General features: G+C 42.9%; 1 protein-coding gene across 13 annotated transcripts in view; it reads right to left on the bottom strand.

The window, feature by feature from the left end:
* BCL11B (BCL11 transcription factor B) overlaps positions 1-16,995 on the bottom strand; it is a 164,753-nt gene that overhangs the window by 134,856 nt on the left and 12,902 nt on the right. For 5 of the 13 annotated variants that reach the window (XM_083732595.1, XM_083732589.1, XM_083732600.1 and 2 more), the window contains exon 2: positions 8,630-8,995. In XM_083732595.1, the coding sequence (XP_083588721.1) occupies positions 8,630-8,995 (366 nt within the window). Of the gene's footprint in view, positions 1-8,629; positions 8,996-10,536; positions 11,432-11,493; positions 11,567-16,995 lie in introns of those variants that run through there. The other 8 variants (XM_083732596.1, XM_083732590.1, XM_083732594.1 and 5 more) reach the window with 6 other exon arrangements.

Here is a 16,995-nt window from a genome sequence, read left to right as displayed (position 1 = left end):
TGGGCTACAGCTCCCATCAACCCTTACCATTAGCCATGCTGGTCAAGGTTGATGGGAGTCAAGGCTTACCTCTACAAACATTTAAGACACATACAAATCTAGTGGACATGGATGCTCCTAAAGATTCCTGAGAGCCATAGCTTGGCAAGGGTGTTGACAACTTTCCGCAGGAGATCCCAAGGCCCCCCCCCCCCAGAATTCGCAGTTCCCAGGGGTACCAGGGAGTTGGAATTACTGTCGATTCAGTTTTACAACTACGGCAGGGATGTGCCCAAAGAAAGGAATGAGTAGAGCCAGTTGCAGAGGAGCATGCTCATTTTAGGAAAAGTGAAATGGGGAACAGGGCGAAGACACAGTGAGTGATGGTGGTGGCAATTTATAAAGGAATTAAGACAAGCCATGGATAAGTCTATCAGCAGGTTTTAGCCACAATAGCTACACTGAGCCGAGATGGACTTTCGGTCTTATGCAATAAGGTTATTGTTATGTAATGTTCTTTGTTGTAAAGAATGAGAATGGGAATCTCAGAATAAACACAGAAGACAACACAGAAATTCGAGGGGAGATGGAATAGCACAAGATAAAAAATATGAAGTCACCAGAAATAATAATTGTGGGACTTAAGTCTGGACAGTAAGAAGGTGAGCCATAAGTGCATATACAGTTAAAACACAAAATGGGGAGGGGGAACCCACACATAATACTGGTAACACCTCTCCAATTTACTGACCAGACTGCATTTTATTATAGAGACATATGACTTATCTGAGGGACAGCGAAGAGGGATTTGCACAGCTAGGTTCAGCTGATTTAAAAGAAAGACCTTGCCCATAACACATATGCCCATGCTGTTGCGAAGGCTGTGTTTGAAATTCTGGACTAAAAGATGTTCACATTTTGTAAATCAGAAAATATGAATTGACTCTAGAACTTGCATACATTTACTAGTATGTTTGCTATTAATAAATCAAGCCCGTAAGACAAAATGTTGCAAAGTTGAGTTCTCCTTTTCAAGGATCCAGCCTGTCGGGACGACTTCCAGGGCACTCCATTCTGCACACACTCTCCAGCAAGCATTTGGTACCCACAGAATATACTCAGTCCAGCTGTTTCAGAGTTCCTTCACGCCCTCCTATATACCTGAAGGAGCGTTTCCACCCCCATCATTTACCCCAGACACTGAGGTCCAGCTCCAAGGGCCTTCTGGCGGCTCCCTCCCTGCAAGAAGTGAGGTTACAGGGAACCAGGCAGTGGGCCTTCTCAGTGGTGGTGCCCTCCCATCAGATGTCAAGGAAATAAACAACTATCTGACTTTTAAAAGACATCTGAAGGCAGCCCTGTTTAGGGAAGTTTTTAAATGTTTAATGCTGTATTGTGTTTTTAATGTTCGGTTGGAAGCCGCCCAGAGTGGCTGGGGAAACCCAGCCGGATGGGTGGGGTATAAATAAATTATTATTATTATTATTATTATTATTATTATTAATTATTATTATTATTATTATTATTATTATTATTATTATTATTTATTATTATTATTATTATTATTATTATTCCTTTTAGGATCCCCCCCTTTTTGTACTTCTGCAAACCCCGAAGTTGCTCAAGCCTGCTGAGGTTCAGACTTAGTAGCTGAGTTTACTAGCAGCATTCAGGACGAACAAGGAAATAAAGGCTTGGCCTCAGAATCGCAAGTGGTTGGAAAGCAAGAGGCATGTATTCAACAGAGTGACATAGCCTGCAGCCATGTAGATTTCCACACTCTTGACCAACCACCACAGCCAAGTATGTCACCACTAATAGGTAGCACTGTGAAATAGCCCTACGCCCTACTTAGAAAGCCACAAGATAAGGATGCAGTGCCAACTTCAATACATTACTAAGTGATGGAAATTTAGCTCCCTGATGCCAGAAACACCGTTGTCCTCATCTTTCAGACTAGAAGCATCAGCTTATGGTTCAACTTTTCGCCATTCTAGGCCTGCCAGCAGAAACATCCTTCACAAGCAAACTACACATCAGAGAACATTCCTACACGCCACCGAGGATTCTGGGACGCCCTCCATTTTAAGGGATGCAAGCTAGGCCAGAAACACGCAGGGACACCCAACCTTGCCCACTGCCTCTCGATGCCACTTGAACTCGATGCCGCCTAGTGTCAGCGCTCGAAATTCACCGGGTGTTTTTTGCACCTGGCTACTGGCCACTTGCAACCAAGTGAAGAGGTGCAGGAGCCAGCATGGTGCCTAATGACTCCACCGTCTAGAGGCGCATGCCTTGAATCTTGACCGTTTTCACACACTGGCAACGCATCCTGTAGAATTCAATCTGTTATATTTTATCTGCACAATCAGAACGAAGTGTCCTATGTGCAAGAAAAAATAATACGACTTTTGAGCCGTCTGGACCAAAAATGGTAACGAGGCATTCGGTTTTGGCAACTGGTAACCCTGGTTTAAGGAGTCATTTGTTGTCTTGCTTAGAAATCTGAGTTCCTAGCATTTCCTAGTCTGCCTTTTAGGGTCAAGCTGGTCCTGCTCCCCCCCCCCCTTCCTTCGTCCTCTCGCAGGTCCAGCCTGTAGACTCCGTGAAAAAGGAGTCAGGCAAAAATTAGCCTGACTCAGTGCTTGACATTTCTTGGCCCACACGGCTAGAGGAACTATATTATAGAGGCAGATGCAGCAACATCCACAAATCGTTCTAAGTAAAAAGAGATCAAGGAACATGACATGAGTTTGAGAAAAGTAGCTTTGTAAGTAGCTCTGTGAGGGCAACTGTGCATTTCATAGATCTCTATTTTTCTTTTCTCGCCACCTCCCCTCCCATTTCTGTTTCCCCACTCTTCAAACATAAAGACTCCATTATCTTTGAACAGCTTGCTCTACACATGAATTGACACATTTATTTTACAATAAATAAGTGAAAGTTATCTATGTTTCCTTTACTGTTAATCTACACACAAAGAAATAATAAACAGAGCTTGTCTAACAAAAATGCAACGGCTGCAGTCCTCAGAATTCAATTAAGCTAAAATAATTAATGCTTCCGCCATATTAAATTACTTTTACACATTTGAGCCACTGAAGTTCCCCCCTCAACACACACTTTATTCTTTAATCTTTATTTCTCTTCTTCTTCTTTTTATTCAATTTTTTTTTATTCTAAATTTGTTTCAAAGTGCTGGGGAAGGGAGGGGGAAAGAGGTTGGGCTGGGGTAGGGGGAAGGAAATAAAAGAAAAAAGATGAGCGCAGTTTGCAGTTCAAATGTAATAGTCTCCTTTTAGCTGACATAGCATGTCGGCTGTTTTGTGCCTTTGATTAAAATAACATTTTAAATGCTTTGAACAAACATATCTTCCCCGCTCTTCTAAAGGATTATTTTACATATTTCTTGGTGGAATAAAGAAATTTTCATTCTTCCTGTCGCAGCACAGAAAAAGCTAAGAATATCTTTCGTCGCATAGAAAGTGAAAATATTGTAGGCTGTTGCATTATTACCAAAAAAAAAAAGAGGGGGGGGGAGAGAGAAAGCTGCCTTAGAGATTAAGTTTCCCTTTTATGAAATCGTATTTAGTCTCTTTTTTAAACAAATCTAACAACAATGCTCTACAGCCTCTCACTGGGAAATACCTTTAATGTTAAATACAGATTCTGATTTTCTTGGCTAATGCAGAAAGCCGTTCTATTGAAAAATAAATAAGGGGCTTGGTATATCCCACTAAAGCCTTTTCAGTGAATGACTTCTGTAAGGGCTTTTTTTTCCCATGGCTACCCTCCATGGCTGTAATATGAAGCTTTTATCCTACTATTGAAAACTATCCTCTGCTATTAAAAAAAAGAAAGGAAGTAAAAGGAGCAAAAGGAGGGAGTAGAAGGTGAGCAAAAAACCTTACACTAAACTAGGACACTGCAGACCTCTTTATCTCAGAGTTCAATCCCTAATTTGAGAATGACTTATTTCTGCCATTATTTACCGGGGGAGTTTTTATCCAGTGTCAAGGAAATGGGGCTGGGGAGTCAAACGAACCACTTCTTTTATTTTATTTGCAGATTCGAAATATCCGGCTTATTTCCATTTGATCTTTGGTTTAGCATGGGAGAAAGATTAAAGAGCTCCAGCTCTTCCCTTTCTTTCTTCTGTGTGCTTGCTTATTATCATTATTATTCCTTTTGCCTCCTCTCTCTCTCTCTTTTTTTAGGGGAGGGGGGTCCTAACCCTCCACAATTGCCACGGCAAAAGCAAAAGTGTGCTAGAAACAAACCCAAGTTAGCACAACCCCAAAACCTGTGTGGAAATCGAAGGTGGGCAAAACCGAGTTCCACAGCACCTGCTGGCAACGTGGCTGGCAAAACGTCTTCCGATGGGAGGTTTGAATTGGAGAGAACGTTTGTATGTTTGCTAAAGCTTCATCAGTTAGTGGGTTATGCGTGCACAGGAGCAAGGAGGTCTTTGGCTCCCAAATGCAGCATCCTACACCAGGAATGCTATTCCTTTCTCTGGGAAAAAGCAACGGTTTGCATCTCAGAGACATCATTAAGGTGTGAGGCAGACTTGCTCCTGAATCTCTAGCTCTGCAATCTTCTTGCAGGCTCTCTTTCCTGGTTGCAGCAGCGTGTACAACGGACAAGCACAACTGCATGCAACGTGCATCTTAGGGTGTGTGTGATTATTATCGATACCGCAGCAGATGGGGTGGAGGTGCTTAACCCAGCCCTGCCCTAATGAAGATCACTCCTTCAAAGCTGCTATTTGCACTGAGGCAAAAGCACTCCCCCCGCCCCAGTCACCAAGTAACAGCCTCAAATGAGAGGTTTTCTTCATTTTTAACAAAATAAATTTATATTAATTTTCCAATATTTACCCAATATTACCACAGTTTTGCCAATTATAGATTCCAATTAACACCAAAATAATTCCAAATTTATACAAATTTCCCACGCTCCTTGATCAATTATTCCTCCTCCCCTGTTCTTAAATTTCTGAGGTTCTTATTTTTTTATTAACATCTAATGACATTTCGGTTGGTATATTAATCATTCAGATTAACAGCTGCATTTTTAGCAATTACTATTCGTGTTAAGGAGGAGAGATTTTCTTCAGGACAGCAATAGGGAAGGAAAAGTTTAAACTACCCCTTTCCCAACTGCTGCAGTTCTAATAATGACACACAGAGAGACAGCAGCTGCTACTTGCCATTTTAAAAATAAGAATAAATGCAAAAATCAATTTAACACCACATCTACATATGCTTTGGCCCAGAATAAGTGCGTGTGACATTTTTTTTTTTCTGACAGACAAACTTACAGGGCAAATTTGAGAAAGGATGAGTGACTTCATCCCTTTCAGTATCACATAGCTCTTGCAAGTTTGTGGAACTATTCAGCATGTGAAAGCTACAATCAGTGATGTCATGGCTTGGCTGGGTCCTATAACCGAGACACCCCCCCCCAAAAAAAAAAAAAAATCTAAGCTAGGTATTTTGAAATGTGTGCCAACTTAATGAGTGTAATGTCATTTGGCTATATTTTTTTCCAGTGTATAGTTTATTTGGCTTCTGATAATCATGGGAAGGGACAAACTGTGAGGATGCTCTGCATGGCACTGTAGTATACATCTCTACCCAAACGCAACTCCACCTAGAATCACAGAAGCACAGAGTTGGAAGGGACCTTCAAGGGCCATTTAGTTCAACCCCCGTGCAATGCAGGAATAACCTCTACTTTCCAAGATTCCACCAAGCATTCAAAGAGGCACCTGCTTTGCAGTCTGGAACGCAACTCACCATATAGCAAAGGAAAGCACCTTAAGAGAAATTTGGGTGCTAGGTCTGCACTCTTCAAATCAGCTGCAGAATCCTGTAAGTGGATGCAACAGCTAATCTGCAATGTACAAGGGCTTGAAGCCTAAGGGCGACGGCAGGATATACCCAGTCATTTCACCCACTGCAAGATTAATATTACACACATGTAAAAAGTTATCCCACATATCATTCTAAGCTTAGATATGTTTTACAGTACTATCTCCCAGGATGTCCCCTGAAGATCTGCTGCTGGCCAGTAATCCAAATCTAATATCGCAGCTTCTGTGTCCCTACATCTTACGACTTGGCTTTAGGATGCACAGCCCAGACTATGGTTCCCCCAGCCCTGGAGATACCAAGAACCAAGCTTCTTTTTCCCTTGCCATAAAATCTCAAAGCTGTAAGAAAGCCAAATTCTGAGGCAGAGGCGTCAGCCCCACTCATTTCTAAAAATACCAACAACCAAAACACAAACAAACCCCAAAACCCTGACATCAGATTCTCTATTCCGGAGCTATATTCAATTCATTTCAGCTACAGAGCTGTCACAGTTAAGTCTGGACTAGTTTCAGTTTGGTTTGAGACCGGGAGAGTTTTCTACGGCAGCCCAGTGCTAAAGAAAAAGAAAAAAAGTTATCCTGCATGGTGCGCAGTTCAAGGCAATTTCTTTAAGGTGCTCATCCAGGTGGATGACACAGTCCTCCTTTCTGTAATGACCCTTTAAGAAGACCAGTGGCAATCTGCGGAAGAAGTGTTGGCTGCACATGGTAAAGACAGCCTCAGGGCAGCTTTGACCTACACAACTAATTTCACCGCAACGTCCAGGCACTTTAGAAATGAAAATACACCATACTTGTCATCTTCTGGCCTCAGACCACCTCACGCTGTTTTTTCCACCCTGTACTTCGCAGAAACTCATTTCTGGGGTGAAGCATTTATAAAGGCGCTGTGGTTTTCTCTCTCTCTCTTTCTTTTCTTTGCTCCAGATTTAGGAACATATGGGGCACTTAAATATCAGAAATGGCAGAGGCCTGTTCAAGGGCTTCCAAAACCAATGAGATCAGTTCTGCCTACACACAAGCACCTTAACACTTCCAGCTTACAAGCGCACCTGTTTAGTTTTGTATTGTCCTGTCTATAAGCGCACACCTAATCCAGTTTTAAACCAATTTAACTGTGGCGGACACCTGGCAATAGTAGAGTTGCAAGGGTGGTAAGAACCTACAGGAACTACAACGAACAGGTTTCACTGCGGGGTGGCGGGGAGAACAAAGGAAGCCATTTCTTATTTGCGGTCTACACATTTCTGTTGTTCAGGTTCACGTCTTCCTCCCACCAAAGGCAACTGCCCTTCCTCACCCCCTCACATCACTGTATATGGGCAGGGGTCAGGAAACTTGAGCCCCCAGGAGGCAAATGTTATTTATGAATTATTATGAGCTTGCATTTACCAGCATCAGTTGTTTGTGGAATGGTTTTGCTTTCGCTTTGTGCTCATATGCTGCTGCGATTTGGGATATACAGTTAAAACTGGTGGAAATGTTGTTTGCTTATTCTGCTTCGAGCTCAATGTTGTTGGGAAAGCAACATACAAATATTAAATCCAAAGTTTTTTTTAAAATGTGGCCTTCCTACGTTCACTTTCCAGCCCTCAGAATGCGCGCGCGCACACACACACACACACACGGCATGTACCACATTGGTGTCCTGCTTCCCAACCTCCTAGCTGGGATGTGCCTCTGAGCAATGATAACACCTCTTGTCTGAAGAACGCAGAGGTCGTGGAAAATTCTTGCTTTGGGGTATGTAGCCTGCTGTGCAAACGTCAAAAGGTGCATCCATTGCTTTGCCCACCAATAGCATGCACCCCCCTAGAAAGAAAAGCCCCCCACCCCATCAAAGGATATCCCCTTCTGACTTACTGTCCTGCGTAGACAAAGAGGGTGCATCTACATTTGTGGTCAAGATGAGCTAGCAAAAAAGTTAGCAAAGACATTTTCTTTATCTAGTCCAGACATCAGTCTGCCTTGGGAAAGTGGGTTGATATTTACCTCCAAGGGTGTTTAACCTTGCAGAAAGCCTACCTCAACCATTTTTCTCCTGTTTTCTAGTTAATGGAGATGCTACCTTTGTCTGCATTACAGCTCAAAGAAGAAATCTGCATTTATTAACGTCTCTGAAACTCTGGCATTGCGTTTTGTCCAGGTGAGACCTTTCCAAAGCCAAGTTTTCTAAGTGAGGCTTTCAACATTATCGCCAAGCAGATTGTCTTCCAGTTGTGAACTATGGGGCAGGCCGATACCTGTCGCGGATGGGAGTAGGGGAGAGGTATCCCGGCCTTTCCTAACCCCTTACCCATGTAGCACCGGTGCTTTTTTCCAGGGGGTACTCAATGGTATGCAGTACCTCTTTTCCTGTTGTTAAAAAGTGCGGCACTTACTCTAACAACATCATGGTGAGTTTTCTAGAGAGAGAAAAAGCATTGAGTATCACAGTTGCCAAATGAGGGCTCAGAAACCTGCCACCTCAATGCCCACCATGGCCTATGCCATCCCTCGCAAAAATCAGATTGGCAAAGGGCCCTCTACTGCCCATGGAACGAAATCCTATTTAGAACAGGTTCCACAGAAGCCTGAAAAGAAATGGGTTCTCCAAAGCATGGGGCAGACGTTTGATTCCCACCCCACCCCTGGCTACTACAGAAGTCTTAAGAATTATCAGGACTTTCCACAAGTCTCTCTCTCTCTCTGGAAAAGGAGAAGATGGTTGTTAGGACAGTGGTGGAAGACCATACATGACTTAATGTATAAAAACAACAAAACATGCTGTACCTGCAACGTTCTCCAGCTTGGGGCAAATTCCTTTAGGCGTGAGAAGACGGTCTTCTTCGTCGGGCGTGACTTGGATCCCGATTTCCACCGGCTCTGACACTTTCCTGAGCTCGGAGCGTGATGATGGGGGAGGGCTGCTCTTATCCAGGTTCTTCTCATAGCAGGAACCACCAATGCCATTGCACTGCTTCCTCTTGTGCTCTATAAAAACCAAGATGTCTCCCAGGGGGAAGTTCATCTGACACTGTCCACAGGTTAATAGGTCGGGGTCTGCTCCACCCGTCGCAAGGCCGAGCCCAACCGGATCTCCTATCGCTAGGGTCTCATCCTCGTGGGCAATGGCGGTTTCCACATGGTCAGCCTCTGCTTTAAGTGGGTAAGCAAAAAAGGAAAAGAAAAGAGAAAGTGAGGGTCAGCGGAAAAGGGAGAAAAAAGAACTGAGGGCAATTTTGTTTATGCATTCTTATAGCCTAACTTAGAACAGGGTTGTCTTAAAACACAGAGGTTACCTTTTTAATAATAATAATAATAATAATAATAATAATAATAATATATTTATACCCCACCCATCTGGGTTTCCCCAGCCACTCTGGGCAGCTCCCAATAGAATATTAAAAATACAATACAGCATTAAACATTAAAAACTTCCAACAGGGCTGCTTTCAGATGTCTTTTAAAAGCAGGGTAGTTGCTTATTTCCTTGACATCTGATGGGATGGCGTTCCACAGGGCAGGCGCCACTACTGAAAAGGCCCTCTCCCTGGTTCCCTGTAACCTCACTTCTTCTAGTGAGGGAACCACCAAAAGGCCCTCAGCGCTGGATCTCAGTGTCCGGGCTGAACGATGGGGGAAGAGACACTCCTTCAAGTATACAGGACCGAGGCCATTTATATATATTTATATTCCCCACCCTGCTTGTCTCTCCTCAAATGATTTAAATATGTTTTGCAACTGAGTCTGTCTGCAGAGCAAAATAACAGGCAGGTCTGATGTGGCTTTCCTGAATGTATCTTCAAAGAATACCCATCAGCATTGTGCTAAGAACAATAACAGCCTGTTACGATTGCCTTCGGAGCCATTAACTGATTTGATCCAATGGATAGTGTCAACTGTTTCTATGGACTAATTAAGCAGCCCTATCCAAGTCAGCCTCAGTGTCTTCTTCTGCAAAATGGAAACAACAACTGACCCACCTGATAGGGTTGTTGTGCTCTCTCTCTCTCTCTCTCACACACACACACACACACACACACACACTTGAAAAAAATGTATTAACAATAAAGGTAACATTTTGCAAGAATTGCTTCAAGGGCTTTTTTCTTAAATAGGCCTTTGTGAATAAGCCTGAGTGCTGTCCTATTACTTTATGCTATACAGTTTAGGATATCTTCTTGTTCCTTCCACCCCAACCCAGACTTTGTAGGATCCTCTGCATGCAATGGGACTTTTGGAAGAGCTGAATATACAGGATTGGTGTTACAAATACTGTACAGTCACAGGACTCAGAAGAAACGCCTTTTGGGTTCCAGGGGCACATTTGGAAACCTAACGAACTGCTGTGGGCTCCACAAAATACCTATTTTGCAAAAGAAAAACTGGCAGTGCTCGGAACACCCTAAAAATAAACCTCCTCCTATAACAAAACAAACATAGGCAATAAAAAAAGCAATCACACACCCCCAAAAATTAAAGGAATCTCCCCCCCCAAAAAAGCAACAATAAACAAAGGCCCAAATAAATTTTAAAAATAATTTTTTTTCAGAAAGCAGCAGGGGAGCGAAAAGAGGAAGCTCAACGCTGCGCGCAGGGAATATAAAGCTAAGAGGCTGTCAATCAGGAATAGCAACATTAAAATCTCCCCAACAACATAGAGGAGCCCAATCGCAAACGTGACCATCTAATCTTACCCGCCCAGCAACAGAGGGATGACTTGCTAGACCCCACCGCAACATGTGCTCTCCATGAAGGATAACACGCTTTGCAGAAAAAAGCAGGGGAGCCTTGTTGGCCAGCAACGAAGGACACCAAAATGCCCATGGGCACCATGTTGAGGACCATAGAGTTAGGCTGGAAAACTACTAGTGTTCAAAGCAAGCCAGACCACTGGGTCCACCTGGCGCAATATTGTCTACATGCACCAGAAGAGGCTCTCGAGGATTTCAGACGGTTGTCTCTCCCAACGCTATGAGGAGATGCCAGGGATTGACCCCAAATTTGCTCTGCATGCAGGGCAAATGTTCTGCGGCTGAGCTGCAGAGCTTCCACCTGAGGCGGCCTCCCTCTCTCCTAACAAACAACGCAGGGGTTGGAGCATCTTGCGCTGAGGGAAGAAGGGTAAAGAGAAAACAGAAGAACTGCTTGGATGAGTTGCCAACTCTTCAACCTCCAAGGACTCAGCTGAGGTGGCTTCTCCTTGTCCCAACCATCACCGCAAGGCTACTCTGGGACCATCTTTCCCTGAGGGGAGGAGAATTCTGCTTTTCAAAGAGTCCCCACCACACACACACATAGCCGTGTCGCTTGTCTCTGCAGTTTTAATACATGGTTTTACTTAATCTCTATTCTTCCAATATTTCTACGTAAACCACTTCACGAGGCGTGCCTGAAAAGTGGCATAGAAATAAAATAAATATCATGGAAGGAAAGCTTTTGGTGTTAAAGCACGCAACAGTTCAACAAGATAAAAAACACTTCTAGAGCACGCGGAAGGATAGGTAGAGAATGTGGATGTCAAAATGGTCACCACACGATGGTTCCACTCCACCCTCCCTGCCACAATGTTTATTTCAGAAATAGGGGACATGGCAATAATGTATAGATCAACATATTGCGTTCAGGAGAAATTGTGATCTGTGAGGACAAACCTGAGCACTCTTTCCTTCTTTTTGGAATGAGAACTTTGGTGATGACGCAATAACACATCCATTGCTTTCTTTAAAGATTATATTGTAGTAATATTTTAAAAAAAAAAAATACTAAGATTTTCGTGAGGAAAAATCTACTGTGTGTGCTCATCTCAATGTTACTGTACAAGACTCGTTTCATTTGCAGCCTAAAGAGAACGACAAAGCTTTCGGACAAACAGAAAACCTTACATTAAAAAAGTTTGGGCCTTTGTGTGCTCAGTTTCCAGAATCGCCAAGAAAGATGAAGCCTCAAGAATGGCTCCCTTTCTCAATGGTGAAGAGGCAATCCCAGGGACAGAGTCTTTGCATCATGGTGGCCAGGAAAATGTCAGAAGCATTGCCCGAGGCAAGACTACCCTACATGGGTAAAACCAACTCAGGAAACAAGTCCCTGTCGTTTGCCAGTATGGGCAACCTACCAACATGCAGAAGGGGGGCTTCCTGGGCTGGCTTTGAGCAGGAAGAGGCTTTCAGCACACAAACCCCGCCAACCCAACGCAAGCCTGGCTGAACCACTGGGGCTACCGCCTGAACGAGCACCAAAATCGCTTCTTGTTGTCGGCAGCTGAGCCGAAGTGCAGGCGGCCTTGTGAGAGAAAGAAGCGACATGTCTCGCACCCAAGCCAAGCCAAGGATGTGCTTCCTATTCTCCCTTCCCCATGTGTTCCCCAAAACCTAGCAGCCAGGCACGTATTCCCAGCAGTGCCCATGAGAAGATGCCAGAAGTACCTCTCAACAATTTCATCCTTGCTCACTGCAGACAGTGCATTCAAACACCGAGCTCAGCTGAGCAACACCTTCAGCACTCAGCTTGCCCACCCCTAAAGGCCAATGCTGTGCACACATCACTGTATAATATGCTTATTATTTTATTTTTAAAAATGCCTTAGGTTACATGGTTGTTCCCATGTACAGAGACGGAAGGGCATGAGGTTCCTTGTGAATTACTGGGTTCTTGGAGGTCAGTCTCTACACCACAGGCATACAGACACCAGGCATTCAGATTCTAGAATATAGCAGATGCCAGAATGAATTTGGCTTAATTTCCTATGGAAAATATCCAGCACTATGAATACTTTCCTATTGCTGCTTTTCAAGTACATCTTTTTCAGGTATTGCAGCACTAAAAAAGTCATATGTCTGCTCTAACCAAACTTTCTCCCGTCGGATAGCAATTCTACCACACGCCATCCTTTCTTCCATCTTCTCTCCCCAAATACTTGCTGGTTTTATGGAATTTTAATATCAGGTCCTGGCAACCTCAAGTCTCCATTTTATTTACGTTACGTCGCTGGATTTGCATGCAACCCTGATGGCAGCAGAATGTGAACTTGAAAGGGCAGCTGCACTGAGCAGCAACTTTTAAAGCAGCCGGAAGGGAAATTAATAATAATAATGCACAGAAAAATATTGTAATTCAAAAACAAACAAACATGCACTTCAGTCCAAATGAATGTGGTCAACTTACAGGTGAAGCGTATTCATGTACGTTTGGGAGTAAGTTCAATTTCAGTGAAACCGGCTGCTAAGCAAAGCCTCTTAAATATCACAAAAATTTCTTCAAGATGCTGTAAACTGCAAGGCATTTGAGGGACAGGAATTGATTTCCAGATTCACATTCATACCATACTTTGCTTTGCCTAAAGATTCCGTAGACCCACATTTAGGCAAGTTGTCTGGAGGAAGCACAACCTTTTTCTAGACCATCAGATCATATAAAAAGAAAATGCTCCTTTACATACTGAAATGGGGCTGGTTGACATCTCTCCATGAATTTGAATAATCAGGAGTTTGCGATGAACTAAGTTTGCATGAAAAACTAACGCATTCAAAGCTGCTAATTCACAGGCTGCCGCGCAACGAACTTTTTATTTTTATTTATATATATATATATATTTCCATTGCAGCCTAATTGAAAAACCACACGAAACATGGTCTTCAATCAGGCACAATTCCCATTGGCTGGCGGGGTTTTTGCTTTGAACAAAAATTTTATCATTTGGCCCGATCAATACGCAGAGAACTAACAGCATGTAAATAAAAGAGATGAGCCACTGAAGTTTTATCTGGAGATGGGAATAGTAAAGCTCTGCAGGGGGGGGGGGGATAAACGCATGGAAATACTGGCATTGGTGATTTGCTTCCGAATTTCCTGGAGATCTAAAAGCAGCAGGACAATGCAAAACGTTTTGTCGTAATTCTGAACTGCAATCCCTGAACTGAATGGGAACTTTGCCCAAATATTTCCTGATTGTTATTTTTTGTTAAAGCTGCTGTATCTTTTTTTTAATTTAAAATAATAAGAGCAGTAGTAGTAATAATAATAATGAGAGAAGACTGCTTTATCTAACCCGGAGACTAATTTCACAGGTTCAGCCAGATAAATGGTTATTTGGAGGTCGAAACAAATCTTAACTTCCCTTTCTGAAAAAGATTGCTAATTGGTACATGATTCATACGTATCATAAACTGCATCACTGCCCACTAAGCACATGCATTATGTAAGAAAGAGAAGCGTATCAGAACCTGGTGCTTATTATTTTCGCAGCACTTCAAATTAGGCCTACGCTGCCACCCCTTACAGTCGACGGAGGTGTATGAACAAGAAGCAGCCTAAGGAAGAGAAGATTCACGGGCGAAAGCTTTTGAGTTTCCTCCACTTACTTGTAGCCAAATTAATCCACTAGGTAACTCAACTCTAGGCATAATGCATGGTGTGTGAAACCCATTAATTACTTTCAGCCTCCCCCCCCCCAACCCCTTCCTCTAAGTTTACTTTAAAAGCAGCCGGTAGACAATGCAACGTAATTAATTTACCAATTTATTTTATGAAAAGACTCTTTGCCATCGTGAAAATGTAATCATAACCCTGGTGCTGAGGGGGGAAGTGAGTGGATTTCTGTGCGAACGGTTTGTCACAATGCAAAAGGTAATTATTTAGTGCTTCTGTTCCCTTTAATGATCTAACATTGAGCAATACTGTTTATATTGAAGAGAGCTTGCACCTTTAATTACCAATTACATATACATAATTTTAGAGCCAAAAGGGAAAGAAAGAAACGGAGGTGGGGGGGGGAATACGAGTGCTGTGAAAAGACTCCTTTAGACAACATATGCACCGTTTCTAGAAAAGAATTCCTATTAGGTGGGAGCAGAGTGTCAAAATATTAAAACACGCACGCACAAAAGGAGAGATAAAGGTAAAAGAACTGGAAGAGGCAAAGTAAGCAGCACAGCTGAACAGAGCCAAGGTATGTAAAGAAACAGAAGCTGTAGCACAGGATCCAAAAACACCTTTTGGCATTTACTATAGCCATCCTGCTCTGCTTCGAAGTTAAGATGGGCTCTTGAAATTAGAGTATTCGGACTGCGCACATTAGGCTGGTGTCGCTGTTGTTGTTTTAAACTGCGGGGGGAGGGAGGGAAAGAGAGGATCATTTATTATCGTTTTGATAAAGGAGATTTTTTTTTCCGCGCTCCAGGAAAAAAAAGAGAGCAGGAAAACTGCAAGATTTGCTAAGCTTCCCATGACTCTGTCAATGTAGAAATTCCAAAATCTCCTTCAGTTGTCAGCAACTTGAATTGTTCACTTTCCCCCCTTTTCATTTCTCTAACTAATCGTTTAAGCACCCACAGAAGGATTATTATAATAATAAAATAAAATAAAACCTCGCAGTTCTCCCGTTTTGCAAGATGGTCCGGGAATCGAAAGTTATTAAGCTTGCCATTTCCTACGGTTTATCTGCCCAACTTGGCATCTTGCATTACGATGGTCTCAGTAGCATTTGACCGTAATTAGTTAAGTCCGCATGTGCCCATTCATGAGAAATCTTCTCCTCTCCCTCTGCCCCCACCATCAAAGCAGTCTGCAATAGCTCTTTTTAAAAATAATAATAATAATCTGGTATCCTTTTCATTCTTTGACAGTCTTAACATTTTAGGAAATCAGCTTTACACTCCCTGAACTAACCCCCCCCAAAGCCCTCCTGAATGATCATCATCAATTTCAAAGGAATCAAGAAAAGTGTAGTTATTTTTTTGAAGTTATTTAAATTACAATCGGAATTAAAGTAACTCATTTAAAAAGGTCAAGCTTATCAGCTAGATTGTGATATGCATTATCTGTTAACTGCAACCAATAGCCTGCTTACTCTAGAGCAGGTCTATTAACTATTGCCCCAGAGTAAACAGAGCCTGGTAGGCTAGAGCTCTCCTCCACTGCTAATTAACCTGCCATAAAAAAATAAAAATATCCAAAAACCTGATCACTTATCCATGGCCAAAGGTGAGGAGAACCTCTGTTTCATACTTAGGTCTGAACAATTCTCTTTTCTTTCCTTCAAAAATGCTGCCCTCGCTTAGTGATGTTAACACATCCACTGTGGACATGTTAGGGGGCATGATCCACAAGATACAGCTCCCAAGACACTGGGATTCACATTCATGGGGCTGGCACAAGAGCAGAAATTAATACAGTAGTTCGTGCCCAAAGCCAGCATAGGTCCAAGCTGAACTCTACATTATGCTCAGGGGCCATAATAATATAAGGCCCCAACTGTTTCAGATTTAAGTCTAGCTTCTCCTCAGCCATGTTCCTGAATTTCAAAGGTTACAGGGGTTTGGAAAACTTTGCTCTCTCTGTCATCTAGTTTGGAAAGGGATGGAGGGAGAAGAATAACTCCAGATTCTCCTTCAAACAAGAAAGGAGGGTTTGAGGCAGCTGATTTCAGCCCCAAAGAAGGAATCAAACATCTGATATCGCTCTGCCTAAATGCATCTTCCAAGGGCCGTCCTCCAAAACTGTCCTCAAGGCCTAGGTCCAAGAGTCAGCTCTAGCACACATCAGTCTCAGCTACTGCGGCCAATGGTCAGGGATGGTGAGTCCAGCAACATCTATCTGGCTGGGCAAAGCTGATTTGCTTTGCTTTGGGCAGGAGCAAAGAAACCCTCAGCGCTACATGAAAAATCACATGGATTTCAACTGCTGTGGACATCAAATCGAGCTCCTGAGAACCGATTCACATATTGTTGTTGCCACCCAACCCTACAGTCAAGAGGAAGCTGTAAGCTAATCCCAGCTCTTCAACGAGAGCATACCTCACAGAATGCACATCACATTCTTATTATCTTTTTAAAATGCAATATGTGAAGTGGTCCCTTTTGAGGTCATGCGTCATTTCAAAATATCCAAATTGTATTCATGTGGCAGAAATGTAAATGAAAGGAGGGGGGTGGAAGAGATGGCTGTACGCTCTCTCCCCTTTTCTAATCTTATCAATCCAGAACGTAAGCGAGCAAAGATGATTATTTGTTTTTTTTAAGGAGGCGAAAGAATAGTGGATTGTATCAGGGACCAATGTCTCGCTGCTTCCCAAGGTTCTTGCCTACATGCAGGTTCTGCACGACACCAGAAAGATGTTCAAGCCCAGGAGCCTATGGAAATAATGTTGTTGCTGCTGC

This window comes from Podarcis gaigeae (genome assembly GCF_964106915.1).
Source record: "Podarcis gaigeae genome assembly, chromosome: 1".
NCBI lineage: Eukaryota > Metazoa > Chordata > Lepidosauria > Squamata > Lacertidae > Podarcis > Podarcis gaigeae.
This window is presented reverse-complemented; position numbering and strand designations above follow the sequence as displayed.